Genomic DNA, 23,085 nt, shown 5'->3' with positions numbered 1-23,085 from the left:
CCCAAACACAGTGGGAGTTGTTCGTGGTGCGGGCGCTGCCGAACAAAGGCGGGAGGGGGTTGCATTGCTGCCGGCACGGGGAGGGGCCGAATAGCAGTCCGTGATCCGGTGGCCGCTTCCGTCGTGGACGCCGTGCAGTTGCGGGAAACCCGAGCCGTGCACGTAGTCGTGTACCCGAAGCAGGGACCATGCGGGGATGAATGTTGCACACCATAGCACTGGCCTTCCATCAGACAAATCCCAGGGCAAAAACATAACACCATATACGCTTCGAGAACTCGTTAGTGATCTTCTCGACCATCGGTATCTCGTTGCGGCGAAAGAAATTGTGCACACGACCTCGGTGCGCACAACGTGTCATACTTTGTGCTGCGTCTTCTTTTCTCCGCATTTTGTGGGTGCTTTCGCAAGGGCGTCAACAGTTTGCCACCCGAAATATGCGAAGCTCTGACCTCCCTCCTCACCTTGAACACTGTGCTTTCGCTGACACCGAGCATCTTGAGTTTGTAATGGTTGCGATAAATGCATTGCTTTATATAAGTACTTGTTCAATAACAACTGATTCATTTCAAGCTCGGAACAGGAGTAGTAAATGTGCCGTGTACATGTAAAGAAGCGCAAAAGCCAAAGCTGCTCTTTCTACTTTTGTCACTTGCAATGAAGCTAAAGAGCAGACGACAGGCAGCGTTGTGGATGGCAAGGGGTTATTTTTCGGTCGCGATCCGGCATGTGCTGTAGCACATGAGAGCTCTACTAAACCAGTTATCAAAATACAGAAGTCTTTATTTATACCTAAAACTGCGCGTTTCAGGAGCACAATTTTTTTAGTGGAATTATTTTAGTCACGGAGGCAATCGGACATCGCGCTTTGGTCATCTGGACGGGGCCTCCCATTTTTTCTAAAGTTGTATCCGACTATAGTCGTTCCTTCTGTGTCCGCATTCTTTAAGTTCTTCTGCTACAATCCTCGAATTATATATTGACCATACCAGTTGTGTTGTAATCTTCATGCTTTGTTACATGCATATGGCTTGCTATCAAAAAATGCAAATTGTCAAGAATCAAAATGAAGTATCTAGTTTTCACACATTATATGCTTATCATGCTGTGTCACTGGTGTTGGCACTAACAGTGTGTACTCAGACACTAACAAGAAACAAGCAGCTGAATTTCTTGCACATGCAAGGCGCTCATATCTCTCAGTATAAGAATGTATACTTTGCTTAATCTAGAAATACGCCTCAGGATTTCCGCTGTTTACACTAATGTCCACATGACAAAAATGAAGAGTGCCCGAAATTTGCGTTCATGAGAACAGTGCACACGCGCGTCCACATTTCACGACAGCGCGCATGTACTCATGTAACTTTTAAGCTGTTCCTTATATTGCCCTCACCGATTATAAACACCTTCGTAGCACAGAAATAACTTCTGAAAAACACACAAGATACGTGAACGAGGCAGAAAGGGCCGGAACCAAAACTCGCCCGCAAAGCTTATGCACTGTTCACTTGAGAACATATGCATATTGCATAATACGAACACTTATACACCTAGCACCACTGCGACACATTGCACGTACATATCACAGTACACTTACGCTTCGTAAAAGTAAGAACCCTAGCGCTCGAACGTTCTGTACGTGTTCGCGGTCACCAATGCGCATCGCAGCCCGCAAAACAGCTCAAACGAAGGTAGACACAAACAGCACATTACGAATGACTGCGATGAGGCAATAATGAAGCTCATCGCTACACATCGTGCCATCGCTTCTGAAACACAAGCCAGTACTGCACAAACTTGCAATCTTCGTATCGATGAAGCGCGCACACACACCTACGAACACCATATGCTGAGGAGGGCGATCGGAATCTTTTCATTTTGCCGCGTACCGAACTAGTGTCATGCTTAGAATGTAGGTGTATACGATGGGCTTCGCGTTTGTAATGCACATGCAAAAAACGGCAAAACACACGAAATCGGCGGCTCCATAACTTCCGACCCTCCCGTAAACACAACACACATCCGTCTGTTTCCTTTGGCGATCGCACGGACTGAAGAGGTCAGGAAGAGTACAGCTGCTTGTTGTGTTAGACAAATAGTTTTGCAGGTGCTGAATAGCTCTTGCAGTGATCACAATAAATCACACAAAAAACAAACTGCCGCGGCAGCCTAGCGGTCTAGGCCTCGCGCTCCGCTTCGCTTCGAACCAGCGCCATGTTTATGCGGCCGCCGCACGGAGGCGAAAGTTCACGACCGCCTCCCGTGACGTCACGTCGGCCATTACTGGCGAACCGCTCGCTTGCGGTGCGGCGTGCGGCCATGGGCGGTTTGAGCGTAAATCGGCCCTAAAGGTCCCTAATATAAGCGAGAGCGGCCGGCCAGCGGACCGCCGAGCTTATACGAACTAAAATAATTTTACATTCGGGCCCCGTAGGTTTACTTCTGAAAAGAAGCAAACGATACTTTCTCAATAACACGGAAGCCTCAGTGTAGTCACGGGATTTCGTGGAATTGCTTTCAGTATAGTTGGGTCGTTTTAGGCACAATACAGCCCCTTTTTAACCCCTCCCGACAAATCCTTTAACTGGTAAAGTGAGCTGCAAAAAAACGGTCGCGAACGAGAGCAGGCGCGTTTATTCAGATTTGCATGCAAAAACGCCTTAGCCGGTGCCATTACAGTCGGTTTAAGTGGCAGAAATAAAGAATATAATGGGCACGTAGGATGAGAAACAGATATTAAGATGTACTTAAAACACCTGCTCAAAATGCATCATCTTTCGTTTTGTGTGTGTTTTGCGTTTGTATTTGTTTTGTTGATGAAGAATATTAGGTGGTTGTTATTGTAAAAATAGCTTATTACTAATTAGTACATATTTATAGCAATTATCTGTATTTATTACCAGAAACCCCTTGTCCAAGATTGCTTATCATTTTTATATTGGGCCGGTCGCTAGAAATTAGGGTATCTGTTCAAATATTTCCGTGTAGCTTTTTCCAATCAAATAATAAAATGTTTGATTGATTGATTGATTGATTGATTGATTGATTGATTGATTGATTGATTGATTGATTGATTGATTGATTGATTGATTGATTGATTGATTGATTGATTGATTGATTGATTGATTGATTGATTGATTTATTGAAACCAATAATACAGCTACACAAAGCAACAGAACGAATAATACCGGCACAATGACCTCATTTTTAAGCACATGAAATGCCAACGAAGATGAGTAATCTGGTACGACAGCGGTATGTTACGTCTCAACACCGCCAAGCGTGTTAATTGAACGTTTGCCACGTGTCAAACCACCGCACCTCCTATCCAGACGTCAGTGCGGCGTGTACAACGACTAAAACCGCTCACCCCACCATAACCTGGAAACCTGAGAAAAGGATGAGCGGGAGGAAACCACGATAACGAATGGATACCCGCAGTTAATTAGACGAGTCAAAATACCGACCATCCCTCGGCATTTATCCAGCCGTCGAGACAGCGTGTAAACCGGCTGTTGCAGGTTTACACGCTCATCCCGGTCCTCATGCCGTACTTCACCTGGCAGACTGAGCGAAGGGCGGCGGGTTCAACGACGAGCGAACCAGGTGTCACCAGAGGATCTCATTCCACAGATTTCAAACCAGCTTCTTCGAGGTGGAGTTACAGCGGGTTATGGATAGCATGGACGTGGTATCGCAACGGAGTCGACGATGGTGATTTGCTGCTGGGCAGTGTTCAGATTCCCTAGTCGACTCTCCTAGGGGACTGGATTAAAAGCAGATACTTTTCGAGAGCGAGGACGGAGGGTCCTGATGTTAACTGAGGCGTTTAACTTGCTCCTGCATGGAGTGGGCTTCCGTACTGGAGCCGTGTAACTGAGCCAATAAACCCTTTTTCCTTCACGTTCTCAACTTGACGTCGTGGGATATAGGTTTGATGGATTCCATGCCTTGAACGCCACCATAGCCGCAACAGGTGCTGCTAAGATAATTCGCCTCTCTCGGAGTTCGCAGGTATAAAAACAAAAGTAATATGTAATCGCCGTGTGAAAGAAAATCTGTAGAATATAAAATAAAAGGAAATTGCGTGGCTTTGACAGAAAGGAAGATAGAAACGCTTTCATTGTCTCAAGTTCTACAGCTCTGTGTTTCTAAAGAGAAGAACTCAATTTTGGTAACTGCAGCCTTTCTTTCTCCCAGTTCGCCACAAAAGAAAATGGGAATGTGGGCTATATCACGCCACCGCCTCCTAAACATTACCACCATGTCGTCTCTTGCAACGAAAGTTTGCGCAGAGACGACATGGCGCAACCAGGCAGGACATGCGATAAAAAGAAAAGTAAGGACTGTGCGGAACATTGCCGGAAATTGTTCGCGCCCACGTAGAACCTCCCACTTCTGCGAAGCAACGACTGCTCTGAACACTCCGATGAGCGTTGAGTCGTAACTACTACTTTCCTGGGTGTTGCCACACCCACTTCTTAATTGCTCCACCGGTGAGCGGAGTGAGCTGGCCGGGAAACTAACGCAGGTAAACACTCCAGTCGTGCAAGAAACGACTCTTAGGTTCCCTCTTAGGAGATAATACCTTTTTTTTCGTTTCCTTGCACGTTTTGCAGCTAAAGCATAGTTAGTTTTCTCACAATTAAAAGATTTCTTGACATTCACCTAATTCACCTAATTGCTTTTTCATGGCGCCTAGAGTTAGCTTGAAGACAGATATGTAAAGTAGGTTTTGAAAACAGGCTTGCTCTTCCAAGCAGGCTTCCCACATCTTGCGCATCCAAATCGTTATCTATTATCAACACGTGTGAATGTTATCTACTCCTTTAATAATCCAGCATGTATAACCAATATACTGCCCGATGAGCAAATTTTAGCTCACTTAGGCGGATTTGCAAACTGATTGGCCATAAAAGCCAGTGAAGCAGCTAAACTTTCTCGACAAAGCCAACTGTACCGCCAAGAAAGTGTTTCGGTCCCTTGACACGCACTACTCACGTGATCCCGCCTAGACCGCATGCCACCGATGCGTCGCTTTTATTATCCGCAGCTCTCACTAACTCGCTTAACTAAACATTTTTACATTTCGCATTGTTGCTCAGGGCTCGTAGACCACTTATACCAGTATATACCACAAAAAAACTGCCAGCTGGAAATGTTTTTCTTCTCCTTAACCCACAGAGAAACCCATTATGTTAACTTTTCACTGCTTAACTATTCATCTTATGTTTGCTTACACGGTACTCTGTTGATCACTTGTATGGCCCTTAAAATGAACGATTCATGTAATATTTCAATCATAAATGCTTTTTTATAACATCCGACTTCTGTATTTATCTATTGTTCTTTCCTCACTTCGCAGCCTTTTTAAGCCTCTGTGCTGTGTCTGCGGCGCTAAGCAGTTAACACGAAATATTTCATGCTACCACTTCAGTTAGTGTCTTTAAATTGCTTTTGTATGACTATCGCGCTGTATTATTCATTTGCTTAACCTTTAATTCCGTGTTCATTCATAGTTCCGTTACAGCAGTTTTTCATCCTCCTCCCTGCAGCTGTTATAGCCAATTTTCAAGGATCAGAATATTCTACTGCACCCCCAATAATCCGCCACCTTGACAATTTTGCTCGCGTATCAGGCACGATGCCATTTGCGCATCAGCAAAGTTTTCTATTGCGATAGCAATTACATGAACACTCAAGGCGCATTTCTGCCGTTGCCGTCGCCGTGAGGTTCTGCATGAATGAAAGTGTGGGAGGGTGAGCGGGCGAACGCCGTTCAATATGACGTGCGCGAGCGAGGAACGCGGCCCGGATGCGTGCCCTCTCCTGTCGAGCGTGAGGCAGGGGAGTCAGGCGAAGGAGGAGGGGCGTTCTTCTCCGGCGGCTGCTATAGTGTGCCTCGATGTCCTCCTCGCCCGACGCTCCTACAGAGTGGACACATCCACGGCGTCTAACCGGATTCACTAGGCGCGAGCGCGCCTACCTCCTCGCCCTTCGGAACGGTTCTGTGTGGCCCGCCGAGCGGCGGCATCGACTGCGTGGAGCCCCCTCTCCCCTTTGCAACGACTGCGGCGCGATCGAGACACTCCAGCACCTGCTGTGTGAGTGCCCCAACTTGTCGCTCACGCGCGCGTCCCTTGCCCGTGTCTACCGTGGGCACGGCCTGCCGTGCGACACCGTGACTGAACTCCTGCACCCCTCGGGCTGCCCTTCACGACACAGGACACTTCTACGTGCGCTCCTGACATTCGCCGAGGCTGTCGGCCTCGCCGACCACCTTTAGCTCCATCACATTTCCGCGGTGTGCTGCTGTTTCTGGTGCTCTTTCTCTCCCCCTACTTTCATTCCCTACCCCCTGTGCAGCGCGGTTGAGGTGTCCTCTGCTGAGAGACAGTTACTGCGCTCCACTTTACCCCAACCTTTCCTTCCCATCAAGAATCTCCTCACGGCGTCTACGTCGGTCACGTCGGCCACGTGAATCGCGGACGCTATAGGGACGCGTTCCCGGCTCTCATGTGTCTTGAAAGCTATCTGTGACGTGGCCAAAGTGCGCGCCCGAGCGGGCGTCATCTTCAAAGCGATCTGCGATGCTTGCAGAGTGCCAGTAGCACTGGTAGCTTCGCATGCGCTGTGCTTTCGGCGTTTCGTTCGCGTTGAAGCGAGAGATGCATGAAGGTCAATTCGCTTGCTGCTGCCGCGATTCCGCACTCCAGAATATTTACAGCGAGTTTCCGCGCTCATCGTCCAAGATGCGTTCATGTTTAGCTGTGCACACGTGACACCATGCTGGTTAACTTTCTTAAGACACGTTGGCGGCGTAGTTGGTTTGAATCGGCGATAGAATGTGTAAGTGCGACTGAACAAGAACATACAAAGAAGCCGACACACAAGGACAGCGCTGTATCTGCATGTCTGTTTCTTTCCACGTCCTCGTTGAGTCACGCTTACGTATTCTATTATTGTTAATTTAGGCAGTAAGCGAATGTTCACAAGTTTATACGGTCGATAAAACAACTATCCTTACTTCGTACAGCTGTTTACTAATTTGCCATCACCATCGGAGCTTCGCCTTTCGGGTGGAACTGCATTTTTTTTTCTTATTGGATGTAGGGCCATGCTAAAAAAATGGCTGTGGCTTAGCTAAAATTAAGCCCAGGATGCGAAGCATACTAGCCTTTATTTTAACGCGACAGCCTTAAGGAGCTCGTGTCGCAGAAAAGCCGGTGTCGTCGGCGTCGGCTCAGGCGCACATTTCGTTGTCGCGCCGAACGCTGCGTTGCTCGACGCTCACCGCGTCCGATGCGGGGGGCGACGCCGCGAGCGACGGCGCGAGTTGGAGCCCCGTTTCTCCTCTGTCGTGACGTCACGGTGTCACGTGGTATTGAAGGCCACACCGCCGCGCCCGAGGAGCTGGGTTGAGCTCTCGTAATATGCTTCGCATAAAAATTTGCAGTGGCTTAGCTCAGCTATGCCAGCATATACGTAGCGTAAAGGTACGGTGCCCCGACGAATCTTGGGATCGTCTGTGACACTCTCTTGATCCTGCTGCTGTTGTTGGGAGGCCATAGCACTGCATTGAGCTTCTTGGCGACGTCATTTCGCTAGGCGTTCTTCGCGCTGCTCCGGTGTCTCGACCGCGCGTTTTGCCTTGGCACGCGCGTTCTTTCGACGCTCGACGGCCAACTGCCAAGCGACAACCTCGGGGTCTGAAGAACTTGGGTTTTCCAGTCTTTTGCGCCGACTGGCAGCGGCGCGACTGTCCTCAACCTTCATGTCGAGCGAACTGCATCAACCGTCTTTCCCGCGCATTTATATGAACGGTTCGCCCTCCTCGCGCATGCGCAGTACCGCGCGGCGCCGCAATCGTAAATGCAGCAGCGGGCGCACATGGCGCTGGCGCGTCTGCGGAGACTGCGACGTCACACCTCTGGAATGCGCCGCAGTCGGCCGCGGTGAGGAGCGCGCGCTGGCTGCGCCGCGGCGGCGGTGAGGGCGACGCACCTGCGCCTCACGTGACGTCACGCGGCTCTCGCGCATGCGTAGTACGGCAGGCGAAGAAGTTCGGCTCCAACCCACGTAGTGTAGCTTTACGCTACAAAAATTTTCGCGCCTAAGAGCTGCTTGCTATTGGTTGGGCAACTACATTATTTAAACATGTCTGATATGACGATCGGCTAGCGACTGCTCCTACCAAAAACCCTAAAAGAAAACCTTTGCTGAAATAGCAAATATACGAGACACTCCAGGTGAATTTTCGCCGTGGTCGTGATGCTCCGTATGAAGTCCATTCGCGATGACGTTGAGTGGCCCATGCGTCAGGCACTGCGTGCACGAGGGATATCATGCTAGAGTGTGCAGATGAGCTTGGTCACTTGACGACCGTCATCTCCGCGCACGGCCAATGTTGGTGATCACGTGGTCAAGTGCGCGCCATATGAGAGGAGAGCGCACATCTCCTCCAGCCCGGCCGTGGCGGTGCATGGCTGTGGCGCGTGCCGGGATGCATACGCTACCCGGGTGCCATATCTTGGAGGTCATCAGTGGCGGGTGCCGGGACAAATGGCGAGCCGAGATGGCTGATGGCTTCGTGCATCGTCTCACCCCTCGTCTCTATTGGTTGAGGTGGCGTGATCTGAGTTTCGCTGAAGCGGTACAGCTGAAATGGTGAAGCCAGCGGCCGCACAAATCATTCGCTTTCCCTGCCGGCCTTTCTCGTTACGCATGCACTGTTACCTCCAGTGTGCGCTGCCATGCTATGAGATATGTTCATCTTTAATGAGTACGCACGTGACACCATGCTTCATTAGTTAGTAAGCGAAAATGTATGCCTTTTATCTGGCCTATTAAACGTCGAACGTACGTGTAATTGTAGAGAACCACCGTTTCAATGCTTCCCCTTTCGCGTGAGACTGCGACTTTTTTTGTGTGTGCACGAACACGGGCCCTGGCATTTACTAACTAGGTGTGGGGTAACTTGCTTAGCACACAAATTTTTGCGCAAGCGTTTCTTCGGCACACTTATGACAAATTTATGCTCAATTTCCAATTTCCACCAGCACCTTCCACTACAAACGAAACAGTGAGTCAACCAGGAAAGAAAATCATTAAGCCATTCATTGAACAGCTTCCTGCAACCACTACGCGAACAAATAAGTCGGTGGCTGCCTAAGGATATGAAAAGTCAGCCCTGTGGAATACCGCAATGTAAGAATGCAGTGGCATAGACAGCGCTGTGCAACCCGTAGAGAACTATTTCGGTTGTGCCAGCTAATTACATTCACCGATTCCCGAGACGTAAACGCCTAGGGGAACTTTCTTGAATATCGGCGTCTCTAGGGAACAATGTTTTGGAGCACGGAGGGGCAGACAGCAGATGCAGGGTGGTTTTGTGGGCGACGCTAGCACTCATTCTAAGGTTGTCATCAGTTATCATAGCGCAGAATGATTGATCCTAGAGCCCATCTGTACACATTTGTTAGGTACCGCCAACGTATACCCTTCTCCTTCGCGCTCTTTTGTTGCTCATCCCCTCAGGTTCCGGTGTCAAGCAGCAGTTAATTCAGCTTCTGGTTCCTAGCAGGAGTAACGCCATCTGCTGTCATTTGCTTCTCCGTAGGGGTGCGAGCCTACAGCACATGTAGGAAGGAAATGAAACAGGAGAGAGCCTTAGGTCAGCCTGCAGGCCTTCGCAAGCCAAGGCTCTGTGACGTCATCCCCTTTGCTTCTTTCACCCCTGAAAAACCGGCCCAACATGTGACCTCTGAGACTCAGCGTATTGGCCGAGGACGCTTGGTTCCCGGTAGCTTTTACTAGACGTTCACTTGTTTGCCTCGACTGTGCCTGCAGAACAGGAGCACTAAAAGCTACCGTCTACTGTGACGTGACGTTCACTATGTTTGGCTGACTCACTTGGCTTCAATTATGCAGCGGAATGCCCCCCTCCCACTTATTTCCTACGTTCTTGGTGAAAGAGCAGCAGTGAATGGGAAAATTGAGGTAGTATAAATAGCGAAAGCGGAAACTGGAGAATCGGAGCTCGTGAGAGCGATGAATCAGGAAACGGTCACGCACATCAAAGGTTGGCGCTAATTAGCAAAAGCATTGCTGGTGCGCGGATGGACGGGCTTAAAATGAGCCATTCTCCTGTCTCTTGAACACGCACACAGACCCCGTTACTGAGCCATTCTCCGGCCTCTTGAACACGCAGACGGACCCCGTTGCTGATTGGCTGACGCAGTGCCCTTTTGTTTTGCTACAGCGCACAGAGTTGATGAGAAGGAGAACGGTACTCTAAAGGGGAAGCTTGCCTTACCTGAAAAGCCCGTATTCAAATGCATGGAAACTGAAAAATCGTCTTGTTCGAGATACGCTGCACAGAGTTTGATGAACTTTAATTGTTACATTTTAAAATAAACAAGAACGGTAAATCCTACGGGCTGCAGAGAACATTTTGGATGGCTAATATTTACTTTTAATGACGATGTCGAGAATCGAAGAATTAGGAAAACTGAAGCATCAAGTTTGTGACTCAACAGTCAGAAAACGCATTACAATTTTGTAAAGTGCGCTAATTGAGATTTATAAAGCGGGTGAAGTTGATGTATTATACATTGCTGTCAAATATACCATTAATTCGCGAGATATGCTTTTTTCAAGTAATCGTAAGTGTTGTAACAACTATTCTTGCTCGGTAAGTTTACACGTCACATTTTTCCGCTTCAGATGATCGATACCGGATGCAGTTTACAGAGCTGACTTATCTGTTTTGGTGCAAAGCTTCCTAAACGTCGTGCTCCACTATTTCTTAGAACAGACTGTCTTCTTTGGGGACTTGAGATCAATTTGGCGTTACGGGATCTGCGTGTGCGTATGGCCACTTTCGTCTCGTGGAACTGGGACACTTGAACCTTGTAGCACATATAGAGCATAACAAAAAAAGGCGTCAAAATGAAGCCTTCGACAAAAACAACAACAAGAAACGATCTCAGCGTAGAGTTATCCGGGCAGCAGCAATGAGCACTTAGCGCGAGAAGGCTGAAATAGAACCCACATATGCGGTCGTTTGACGTTCGTGAACCTCAAAGCGGAACCGGCACAAGAAAGACATGGACCAATCCCGCAAATGAGGTCTAAAATGCGGGCAGCTTCCGAAGGTGGTGCACTCCAAAAAACGAACCCTAAGTTACGATAATGCGGCTTAGAATATACTTCGTCTTTCTTCGATGGGACCGATGTTGACTCGCCTTTCGTGTTAAACTTTGACAATTTTTTACTGTATTCATACCCGAAATAAAACGTTCTTCTTCTCCACACAGTGGGTGCAAATAAACGTTCGCAACCGAATTCAACAAATTGTATTAAGATTTCCTCTGAGTTTTTCTAATGAGAGTGCGCATTTATCCGTTTTCTGTGCATTTGAATAGAAAAATCGCAGTTGTCCTCGAAGTAAAGATTCGTGTTAGGGTGCGCGATTGAAAAACACAGATTTGTTCACCGATGCGAAATCTAACACTCACTTTACACATCACATCACTTCTACTACTATCACTACACTACACTACACTACTACACATCACTTTCCTAAAAAAAATTATGGGGTTTTACGTGCCAAAACCACTTTCTGATTACGGGGCACGCCGTAGTGGAGGACCTCGGAAATGTCGACCACCTGGGGTTCTTTAACGTGCACCTAAAGCTAAGTACACGGGTGTTTTCGCATTTCGCCCCCATCAAAATGCGGCAGCCGTGGCCGGGATTAGATCCCGTGGCCTCATGCTAAGCGGCCCAACACCATAGCCACTGAGCAACCACGGCGAGTCTGCACCTTCCTGTGAGGCCGCGTATTGGTAGCATAATGGGGCTAGAAGCAGGCTGCTATTTGGCTACCGTCCTTTGGCGAGCGTTGCGCGTAAGATTGCGGGGTCGTGCGGAAATAAGGGCTCCCGCTGGAAATAAAGACGAAGAGAAACGTATTCACAGAAATCGCTTCTTCGTCAATCTGCTCGGCGGGTGCCGTGCTGTGCAGCTTTCGTCCGGTCTGCCTTGCATTTTGAGAATCCTCGAGTTTTTACATGTCACAAATGGCACTCACTTTCGCCGGACAAAATTGAAGGCAAACGACAAATGGGAGGCGGGGACCGCGGTGGGCCAATTTGAATCCCATCCAGCGTAAGCCGGCGGGGAATCTTGCAATTCGGAGAACGAGCACAGGGAGTTTGAAACTAAAATTGACAAAAAAAGAGGGAAAGCGCCCGCTAAGAATAAAGAAAACTCGTACGAAATAAAAGGGACGCTCATCTGGGTGCCGTATTGAAGTACTTCCTGGAGATCCCCTTTTGTGAAGGCAATCTGAGCTGGCGACCACAATCCAATTTATTGCGGTATGAGCTCGTACTCCTTAAAATAGAAGCCTAAAAGGAAGCGAACGACTACGCACCGAGCGATGGAACGAAGAATGAAACAAGACATGGGCGAAACGTTAAAACAGGGACACCGCGGGGCGCATTACACGGCACATAAAGGTAACCGCTATTGAGATCAAGAGGAAGAAAATGAGTTGGGCGGGCCCCGCAATGCGGGAAAGAAATAACTGTTATTCTATTAGAGTTACACATTAGGCACCCATTAGGCACAAGGAAGGGAAGCATAGGGAAGCACACAAGGACCGCGGATATATTTGCGGAGGGATCAAACGAAACTGGAAGGTATATAGAATGACGTCAGATGAAGCAAGCCAGAGTTAAGTGGAGATCGCCTCTAGAGGCGCCTTTGTTCTATAGTGGACCATAAACAGAATGATGATGATAATAGCAGTGAGGATGATGATGATGATGATAAATACATAATAGTACTACTACTACTACTACTACTACTACTACTACTACTACTAATAATAATAATAATAATAATAATAATAATAATAATAATAATAATAATAATAAAGCTTTTTTTTCATTACCGGACACACCCACGCACAGGCATGTGAAGTCAACAGATAATGAACCCAAACAGGCTATTGGTAAATTAGCGACTTCATTTTTTTATTGAGATGTATTGTCAGTGTAAATTCAAATGCAAACAGGGCACAAATGTCTCGAGTGGGCTGTTGCGTGTACGAGTTCAGCTGTAGTTGCAGCAGTGGCGTAGTTGGGAGTCCAGGACATATATTTAGGACTGCTCCATGCTTTGACAGCGGTTGCACATAGGACCATAACACGTCGGCTGTTCATGCAATTACGCGTAATTGGCGTTCTGTTCCAATAATTAGGTTCGCGCTTAAATTTCTACACATGGTACAATTTAGTATTAATCAGCGTTGCACTACTGATACGCTTTTTTTATCTCAAGAAAATAAAAAGCTATAAAGGGAAATAAAACACGACTTGCCGCCAGGGAGAACAGAAGCAACATCCACCACTACATGCGTCCGTTATGGTTCCAATCCATTAGTTTTTTGTTTCTCTTTTCTTTCCATCTTCTGGGTGCTGTCCCCTGCCACACACCTCTGGAATCAGAAAGAGGTCGGTAAAGGGCATGAGTCAGCAATCCTTGAACACACAATAAGCAATGGACAAATTCTTAAGTGGCGTGAGGTCAAAATAGTGGCAATGGAACGAAACCTGCCTTCTCGGCTATATTTAAAAGAATTGATTATTCAGTGAAGTTAATTGAAATCTGTGGTCTTTACGTGCCAAAACAATGATCTGGCCATGAGGCACGCCTTAGGGGTAGTACTCTCGATTAACTTTAACCACCTGTTAAGTGCGCTAAATTCGCGGTTGCACGGCATTCCGTATAAACTACAAATTCCATCAAAGGGTCCCTCACCAAGTAAGAGCTTTGCAAGACGACCAGCGCGGCGCACATTTCACGCGGTGCCAATCGTGTCTGCAAAGTACGAAGAAGCGGCTGCGAGAAAACGACTGTAATTCCCACCGAAAGCACGCGTATCCTTTTCTTTCGAGGGAACCCCGCTTCTAGCAGGAGAGTCAGGGTCACCCGCCCTAATGCGTCTATGTAACACGCACTGCCTGCACCGTAGCCAAATATTGCACCTGACGTCGGTAAATCGATTGTCCAAAGCAGAACGCGCAGTATCACCACTGAAAGTACAAGGCGCAGCAAACAAGAAAGAGATAGAAACAGTAAAGGAGCAGGGAAGAAGTTTGGGCGTCTTGGTAGTTCAATCGTAAACTGGTGTACATAGCGCAATAACGACACAAGGACGAAGCAGGGACACAGGACGAGTGCTAACTATTAGCACTTGATTTATTGCAGCAATGCTAATGTCACACGGGTGCTTTCATTTGACCCGTATTGGAATCGGATTTCTCCCTCGCGATTAACACATTTGCATAATGCCAGCCCCAATTCGGCTTCGTCACAGCGATGCTGGTATTAATCACATGGGAATGGCTACATGCCTCGTAAGTCTTTTTTTTTTTTTCACAACAAATCTATTCAACATAGCAACGAGGTTGGAGTCACAAGCAGCATGCCTCTCAAAGTCGTCAATGAGAGTGATTTGACACTACGTATAACGCACGTTGAACTGTGGCAAGGCAACCGATTCGATACGAACAAGTACCATGTATTATTGTTGTTATTATTTTTTGGATAAAAAAAAGCGAAGGCGGCTCTTTTTAGGATCGGTTATCCCGATGTCCCAAACACGACTTAGGCAAAAATGGAGTCTACAAGATGACAATGACATAATAAAATACCTAAAAGAAGCTGTACACTTCATATGACCCATGGCAACGAGGTGGATTGGCCCCACAGGGGAGAAGCATTCTGTTCTAGTATCTTATAATAACTTTTCGAGAGCAGCCTCTCTCCTTCGTGCTGGAAAATTTAGAATGAAAACACGTTGTGTGCTGAGAGGCTAGTGCATTCTATTATTGAGCACAAATTCAACTACTGGCTATGTTCCATTTGGGAGATGTATCCAGAAATCAATCGGGGACGTTTTTCTGGGCGCATGTAAAACGAACCCTTGAAAGGAATGTCAATACAAAGTATGTCAGAGAATTCACGCTTCTGGAAGACAAAAAATTGCCATTCTCACCATGATACCAAGCTTGGTGAGCTAGAATATACACATGAACAAAGCACGGGCAATTTCGACCTTCACAGGCCCGGTGTCGATTCCCCGTAATGTCAATATACTTTAGAGTGCCTACTCTGGTCTGATCAATCTCGTCTGAGTAAATGTATACATTACGTTGTGAAGGAGCCAAGAAACCCGACGTAGTATGCTTCTATGAAACTCTTGTTTCTCCCCAAACCGCCCAGATCTGTTACACCGCAGAGTCGTCACACTGACGTCACAAAAATCCGTAGCGCCACACTGACGTACCCGCACTGAAGCTCTGATGCGAAATTAAAAAAACAGGAAGCTCTGCCTTCATTTCCTCCACTGCTAGCCCAGATTTTTTTCTCTAAATGAAGGAAAATAAGGTGTATTGATGTAAATAAAAATAATCAACATGAATTTCTTGCTGCTGTATCCCTCTCGAGTAGCTCTTAGGTCCCTTATCGAGCTGAAAGGGTCAAAATAAAGCCGTACCCTCCACCGCGGCATCAGTTGTAACCCTTTCCGTTTACTCCTGTCTTGTAACCTTGCCGAACTCAATCAATCAGTCAATTCATTCGATCAACACATTAATCACTCTATCAATCGATCAAATCTTTTGTTAAAGTGAATTGCCCCATTGGTCTATCGCTTACCCGAAATTCAAGAGAAAGAGAGAAAAATAAACGGAAAGCTTTTCTTTTGTTTAACGCAGAAACTTCAAACACGGCAGCAGACGAGACAAACACAGGAGTTGAATTTCGGTGTTGTTGGCGCCTTCGTTTTTTCGAAATTTCTGCACCAAGCACTATAAAATGTCCTACCAAGAAGGTAAGACTAAACGCTTACAAAGAAACGGAAAGATTGGTAAACCGGAAGTGAAATCAATCGGTTTAGAGGTTACTGTATCGTTTCCAGGAATTTAGCTTCTTTCTCGTGTCATCAAGAGCAGAACGTAAACTGAAGGCGTCGATTTTATTACTCATGGTCACATAAAGCCAACAGACAATGAGGCCAAGGAAAGCATCGGGGAAATTACCTCTCGTTTAAATTGGAATGTAGAAAATGAAGAAGAAAAGCTACACGAAAGTTGACGAAAAGATAACTAGGCGACGAGGGGAGCCGGAACCAAAACCTCGGCTTTACGCGTGAGTTGCACTTCCAGTTGTGCTACTTGGGTATTTATGTTAACGAGATCTGTACTTCAAGTGTTTTCCTTGACGTGCGCCCGCTCGGAGTGAAGGGCTGGTGTGGCGACGCATGAAATGCCGTGGAAGGTCTGCTTCTAAACTTTAGTTCTTAGTTGAGCGCCCCTTCTTTGCTTTTCTGCTCGCTCCTTGTCCTCACGAGCACTTATGCATGAAATTCTCGACAAGGTCATTTTCTTGCTTTAAAGTAAGGTCCAAGGCAAAAAAAGAAATTTAGATTATAATGTTTTACGGGCCAAAACCACGATCTCATTATGAGGGACGCCGTAGTGGGGGACTCCGGAAATTTGGATCACCTGGGCATCATTAACGGGCACGTAAAGCTATGTACATGGCTGTTCTCGCATTTAACGTCCAAAGCATGTCAACATGGTACCCGCATACATGGAAGCACGTTAATAACCTTCTATACAGTCCACCTTTGTCACATGTGCCTCAAGAGACCAGGCAAGCGAGTCCCTTTATCCGGAAGTATATTCACCGAAAGACTCAGCTCAAGCGTACACGAGGTGTTCTTTCAAAATGGGCAGATTCTATATTGCAAACAGCAGAGAAAAGCTGCTGCAGATCTCATTACGCGGCTTCTTCTAACAAAGTTTTCATTTGCGAGCAGCCGCTGGCTAGAGGTAAAATCAGAAAACATAATAAAAAGAATACAGATCCCACGCCATGTTGTAATCGATGTAAGCGAAGCTATCTGTGCTGTTTGCGTTCATTGACGGTATTTAGCGGTGTGCTGACGGCATACTACAGTTGTGACGCGACCTTAAATGGTACCTTGCCTGCATGGCTTTCATTTGCCAAGTAGCACACAAAACACAGTACGTGTCATCCATTCGCTCGTTCCTTTACCGAAGAGAGCCCAAATGAGCTGTGATTTCCGACAACGCATTTTCTTCGTCCCGTGTCAGGTTAGGTGAGCGGCCACGCGGACAGGGGGATTAAGGTTAACCACCAGTTTCCTGACTGCGTTGGTATGGGATCCGGTTGTGCCCATTGCCTGCCTGCTGCCCTCACTCTCTTAGCATTATCCCTAGCTCCTTTCGGGACTGTCGTTGCTGGACCACGTAAGCATGGAGGCAAGCTCGGAATCATGCCTAATTAAGTTGTCCCGAGATCGTTGCTGCGTCCCTCAGGACGTGTCAGAGGGCATTGTTTCCGTGCTCTATTGAAACGTCGTAAGCGTCACCTATCTCTGTCTCCCGCTTCTTTAAACTTCTCAAATATGTTATAATTAGATAAAAAGTGGCAATGAGAAAATTATAGAGCAGCATGAAAAACTCCCGATGCATGTTTCTGCTGCTCGATATGTGCTACGTAAAAGTGTTTTCTTTCTCGAGTGCGAAAGCATCCCGCGAATACACGCGAAATTGCCGCACGAACTACCGCTCGAGGCACTTTGCGTGTATTCGCGGGCTTCTTTCACGCTAGGAAAGAACACTTTTATGCAGAACATATGGAGCAACAGAAAGCTGTACGGTGAGTTTTTCATGTTGCTCTACAATTTTCGCATTGCCTCTTTTCGTGTAATTATAATATTTGACAAGTTGATTAATCAATGAACACTAATCTAATCAGGCGGAATTTAAAAAAAACCTGAGTATCTCCAAGCGACGACAAACGACATTATCTTGCTTTGTCCAGCTGCCTGGCATTTTCACAGTTACTTTTAATTTTTGCCTCAAGTTACATGGCACACCCTGTATGCACACTCTGAACTACACCCTGACGAGGCGTGCAAGGAAGCATTAGCATCAGTATCAGCAACAGCAGCAGCACAGAACCCGCATCAAGAGGAAAAGAAAGCTTCGCCTTAAAAGAAAACAAGGTTTATCTAGCAAAAAAATGCACTTCTAGTGAAGAAATCACTCTCAAAGCAATCGATAATTTTCATCTTGGACGCCACCGCGAGCGCAGCGTGGGCGTTTCTGCACCGCCATCGCAAGCTCTAAGCAAACTCACAGCTCAGCCACATACAGTCCACATATTCAACACAAAGAAAGCACAGTTGAAACCACCGCGGTAGAACGAGCAACACTAACCTCAGAAAGCATGAAAGCCAAGAAAGTCACCTTGGTTAGAACCCAGAATACACGCGACAAACACAAAGCAGAAAGGCGCAAAGAGTGATGCCTGTCGCGATGCGGCTGAGAATGGCCGCCGAGTTTCTATTTCGTTAATATTTTTTTGGTTGCGTTTACCCGCAGTCAGAAAACGTTTGGTTCCGTTGAGAGACAAGTTTTTTTTTGTCCTTTTTTCTGCTTCGCCTTAATGTAAAACGAACCAAGCATAAAAAAGCTTTCGGTTTAGGTAGAAATGCCGTTTAACCGATTTTCGTTTAGCAAGATTCCAGTGTAGTCATCATCATCATCATCATCATCGTCATCATCATCATCAGCCTGGTTACGCCCACTGCACGGCAAAGGCTTCTCCCGTACTTCTCCAACAACCCCGGTCATGTACTAATTGTGGCCATGCCGTCCCTGCAAACTTCTTAATCTCATCCGCCCACCTAACTTTCTGCCGCCCCCTGCTACTCTTCCCTTCCCTTGGGATCCAGTCCGTAACCCTTAATGACCATCGGTTATCCTCCCTCCTCATTACATGTCCTGCCCATGCCCATTTCTTTTTCTTGGTTTCAACTAAGATGTCATTAACTCGCAATTATTCCCTCACCCAATCTGCTCTTTTCTTATCCCTTAACGTTACACCTATCATTCTTCTTTCCATAGCTCGTTGCGTCGTCCTCAATTTGAGTAGAACCTTTTTCGTAAGCCTCCAGGTTTCTGCCCCGTAGGTGAGTGTAGTGCCACTCTCTAAAAAACAGTTTAGGCTTCGGCACCTACGAGGTGGATGCATCATGACGTCTTAACCGATTAGCTTTCTAAGATCCTGTGATCGTTGCGACCGCCGTGTGTAACCACTGATAGCGCAATCAAAAAAGAAAACGTGCGCACGTGTCGTGTGCATTTTTTTACGAGAAATGTCGTCATACGTATATTTTTTTTCTTTTTATTGTCAATACCTTACAGGCCCATTGGAGTGCTTTGAGTTCACGGGTAGCAAATTCTAGAAAAAAAAGTTAGCAGCAAGTGAAATAATAACAAAGCAAAGGATAAAAATAGTAAAGTTTAACATAATTGCACAATGTTATCCAAAAGCGTATTCAGGCTGCAACGGAAAGGTTCGCGGTTTGACTCCGATTGTCCGCCATATGACGTAAGCAAAATGGCCTGTGTCAGCGCGTCAGGTGGATGTCGGTAATGAAAGACTCGGTATTTCTGGACAGACTATGACACCAAATTAACATGATTTTATAAGTCTTTTTGCCCCTCCGTACTCGCTAAGTGCCGTTCATTTAGACGGGAGAAACGCGTGATAGAGTTTCCATGGCTTCAAAAATGTGCGCCAATAATACTTCAAACCTACAAAGTTCAATGTATCATTTTTGTTTTGCTGAGTTAGATGCCTGAAAAATGTTATTTGGGCACATGAAATTTAACTAAAATGTCACGGTTGCGTTTTTGATAAACTGAGCGCGGCTTTAATTGTAGCTAGTTCTGCAAACGTAGTATTCAATAATTATTAAGGCAGACAAGTTATGGCTGAGACAACAATGGTGCTCTTTTCTATGAGTGTACATTCCACGGGAAGAAATAAAGGAGAATAAGTTCTAATTTTTCTTGATTCGAAATACGAAGTCTTCCTTTCAATCGCACTCAATTCAATACCTTTCTGGTGTTAAATGGAACTGCCGCCTGTGGGCATCATCCCAATAAAGCAAGATTGGTCATCGGCAGTACGCAGCTACGGTTATAATCATATTACCTGTTGGTTCCTTAAAGTAAATGGAACATAATTACAACAAACATTCCATTTTTTAAGTGGAATATGGAGCAAATGTTCTTGGGCATTGGCTGTTCATTTGAAGGAACCACTTACCACTGCTATACCATGCTCTTACCCTCCGCATTCTAGAACGTTCCCAACTTAACATATTGCACCTCGACAAAGAAAGAAGAGCAGATGGCAGGGCAGCCCTTCGACAGATGGGGTCACTGCGCTTCATTTAAGATCCACGGCAATTCTCGAGAAACGTAGTGTCTTCTCCAGCCGAGAGGTGCCGCTGTGCTCAACTGGATGGAGTTGTATCATAGTTTTTCTATGATTAGGCTAAGCGCAGTATCTTAATTGCAACCTGAGGTCTGAGCTGGCTGCCTGAGCATAACAACATACCAGAGCAAACATGTGCCACAGGATGAGGATGCATATGCTGTAAAAGAAAAAGAAAAAGAATCTCAGAAGCGACTTGGCCCATCGTATTGGAATGCCAAGATATTGACCTAGCGCGACCTGTGAGAAGTACCCACTTTCCAGAAGCATTGAGATTCTAAGAAAATGGAAGGATTCACTTGTCAGTAGTCGACATAACTAAGAGACATTTAGAGTATTAGGGGGGGAAGGAAGAGATTGATAGAGCCGGAGTCATTACAAGTATCGGAAAAGGCACAATAAACACATATACGTTATAAATGCGAAAGTTAAAATCGAGATCACACAGACGAAAGGCCAGATGGAGATAGGTGTAGTAATACATGGTTAACTCAAGCAGACCATTTGCGGCCGCCCTGTTTTAAAAGGGGATGTCAATAAACATCATCATTATCATCATGATCATCGTCTCCATCATGAAGTGGCATGAGCGTTCGTAGTCGACGATCGTTCGGGAACAAGAGGGTTAATGCCATTTGACATGAGGTGCAGCAAGTAAGCGGGAAATTTATTAAGTATGTTGCACTTGCTTGTTAGAACCTCACTGGAAGAAGATTCAGATGCTCCTCTTAGTAAACGGAGTTTCTGTAAACCGAAACAAATATTGCCGGTAGCAGTGGCAGAAGCTCAACTGATGTAAGACCCAATGCCTCAAGGATACATAGGTTCTACTTTAAATATCCTTGTATAAATATTCCTATTACACTGTAAGCCTGAGTATAGAATGATATTACGACCGTACGTTCAAATAAGGATGAAAAGGAACACCTTCCTCTGCGTCTCTCTCGTTGCCAGATCTGGGCAGCAGACTGTGTACCGCGAACCCGTTCACCGTGTGGGCCAACGAAACGGGCGAGGGCTCGGCGGGGGCGCTCATGGTCTGGCTGCTGGCGACGCGGGACATCATGCCTTACTGCGACCTACACATCGTGGCGCCAGAGGGCGCCGGCGTGGTCATGCACTTCCTGTCAGCCAGCCTACGCAAGGCTTCGCCACGCCGCCCACTCCAACGCGAACCGCTGCGGCCTCAGGACTGCGTGGACACCGTCACCGTGGTGCACGTTCCCAGGTGCTCAGCCAAGACACGTGCTCGCTGTACTCACGTGTCGCGCAGCACATTTTGCCACGGCCCACGAATGGTTGTCTGCGTTTAAAGTGTGCTGGGACGACGTTCCCGCTCTTTTCCTTTTACTGCGGTAAACGAAACTCCTGGACCTCGAAAGCCCAGACAAAACAAAATACATACTTGCAAGCATCGCAGTTAGCACCTGGAAAACAATTTACTGAAATAGCTTTCACGCGAACCAGTTCTAGCTTCGTTCATTAGAAGGTGAATGTTTCGGGACCACAAGACACAGAAGGTGGTCACATGGCAGCGGAACATTGTGACGTTCCGGTGCTGTCTTCAGCTCACTAGGTCGTTAGTTATGCTGCTCTTCACTGCGCGATCTGATGTAGCAGCGTAACAGACCACCGAGTGAGCTGGAGCGAGTAGCGAAACGTCACAATGTTCTTGTGCCATGGGACCACCTGCCTGGTCAATTACTTTCCTTTTACAGCGAATCCCAAAGATGGTGAAATTTCGGGCCGAACCGTGGCGGAGGTGAAGCAGGCGTTAAGCACTCCCCATACGTGGGCCTATTCTGAAGATACTGCAATACCAGGCTGACCCGCGGCGGAAGAAAAACAGGCGTTAAACACTGCCTGTACGTGAGCCGATTCCTAAGATCCCTAAGCTATTCCAATGCCAGGCCGACCACCGTTGCAGAGGTGAAGCAGGCGTTAAGCACTCCCCATACGTGGGCCAAATCCAAAAATCCCCAAGATAAATGCCGGGCCGACCAACGCGTCGGAGGTGAAGCATGAGGTGAAGCAGTGAAGTGGGCCGATCCCCAGGATTGTGCCTAGTGCCTAGTATTTATGGTTGTGTAAATAGTTTTGGATTACTAGCGTTTACGATGTAATTGCTCAAGAAGTCCCGTTATTTGGGCGCATTTCATTTGTTATTACTGTCAGCTTTACTGAAGCTATTCGGGGCTTGGAAAAATATAAGGCTCTGTAAATTTATAAAGCACTTCCATTGCACAAACCGGAAGACGTAAATATACCGTACACCGGAAATAACAGGGATCGCAGGACAAGCACGTCAATTTGTACTGAAACGTAGAAACTAGTTGCCCCGACACTTTTCAGCGTCCGAGAACAACACGCCATTGGAATTATTAAAACAAACATGAGCGAGCACATGCCGACGTAACAATGTGGCTGAGAGCTGACGACGTCCAAATGTGAAACAAAGAATGTTGCTGCTACTTTTGATTTTCTGAGTTGGATTTTCCCGCAGAACAATTGTTTTCTTGCTCCATCCGACCTAAAATTCTGGCAATTGCCTCAGTACTATGCCCGCTTCACGTCGAAAGCTTAGCTTTTCCGGTTCGCATTGTTTCACAAATTGTGGGGGACGTTTTCTGCAATGGTGTCAATTGACACCACCAGGACCGAATGAGATAGCGTGCTTCTGATACT

The 23,085-nt window shown here is 46.7% G+C and overlaps 2 protein-coding genes across 2 annotated transcripts in view; one reads left to right on the top strand and one right to left on the bottom strand.

Moving 5' to 3' along the window:
- LOC135912242 (uncharacterized) overlaps positions 1–13,491 on the bottom strand; it is a 106,739-nt gene extending 93,248 nt beyond the window's left edge. The window contains exon 1 of the mRNA XM_070527690.1: positions 13,393–13,491. The gene's annotated coding sequence lies outside the window, so the exon portion shown is untranslated. The remainder of the gene's footprint in view (positions 1–13,392) is intronic.
- The window catches only part of LOC135912243 (uncharacterized), a 127,142-nt gene that overhangs the window by 46,988 nt on the left and 57,069 nt on the right, over positions 1–23,085 (top strand). The window contains exon 2 of the mRNA XM_065444621.2: positions 21,355–21,628. Coding sequence (XP_065300693.2) covers positions 21,355–21,628 — 274 coding nt within the window. The remainder of the gene's footprint in view (positions 1–21,354; positions 21,629–23,085) is intronic.

This window comes from Dermacentor albipictus, chromosome 10 (genome assembly GCF_038994185.2).
Source record: "Dermacentor albipictus isolate Rhodes 1998 colony chromosome 10, USDA_Dalb.pri_finalv2, whole genome shotgun sequence".
In the NCBI taxonomy this organism is placed as follows: domain Eukaryota; kingdom Metazoa; phylum Arthropoda; class Arachnida; order Ixodida; family Ixodidae; genus Dermacentor; species Dermacentor albipictus.
This window is presented reverse-complemented; position numbering and strand designations above follow the sequence as displayed.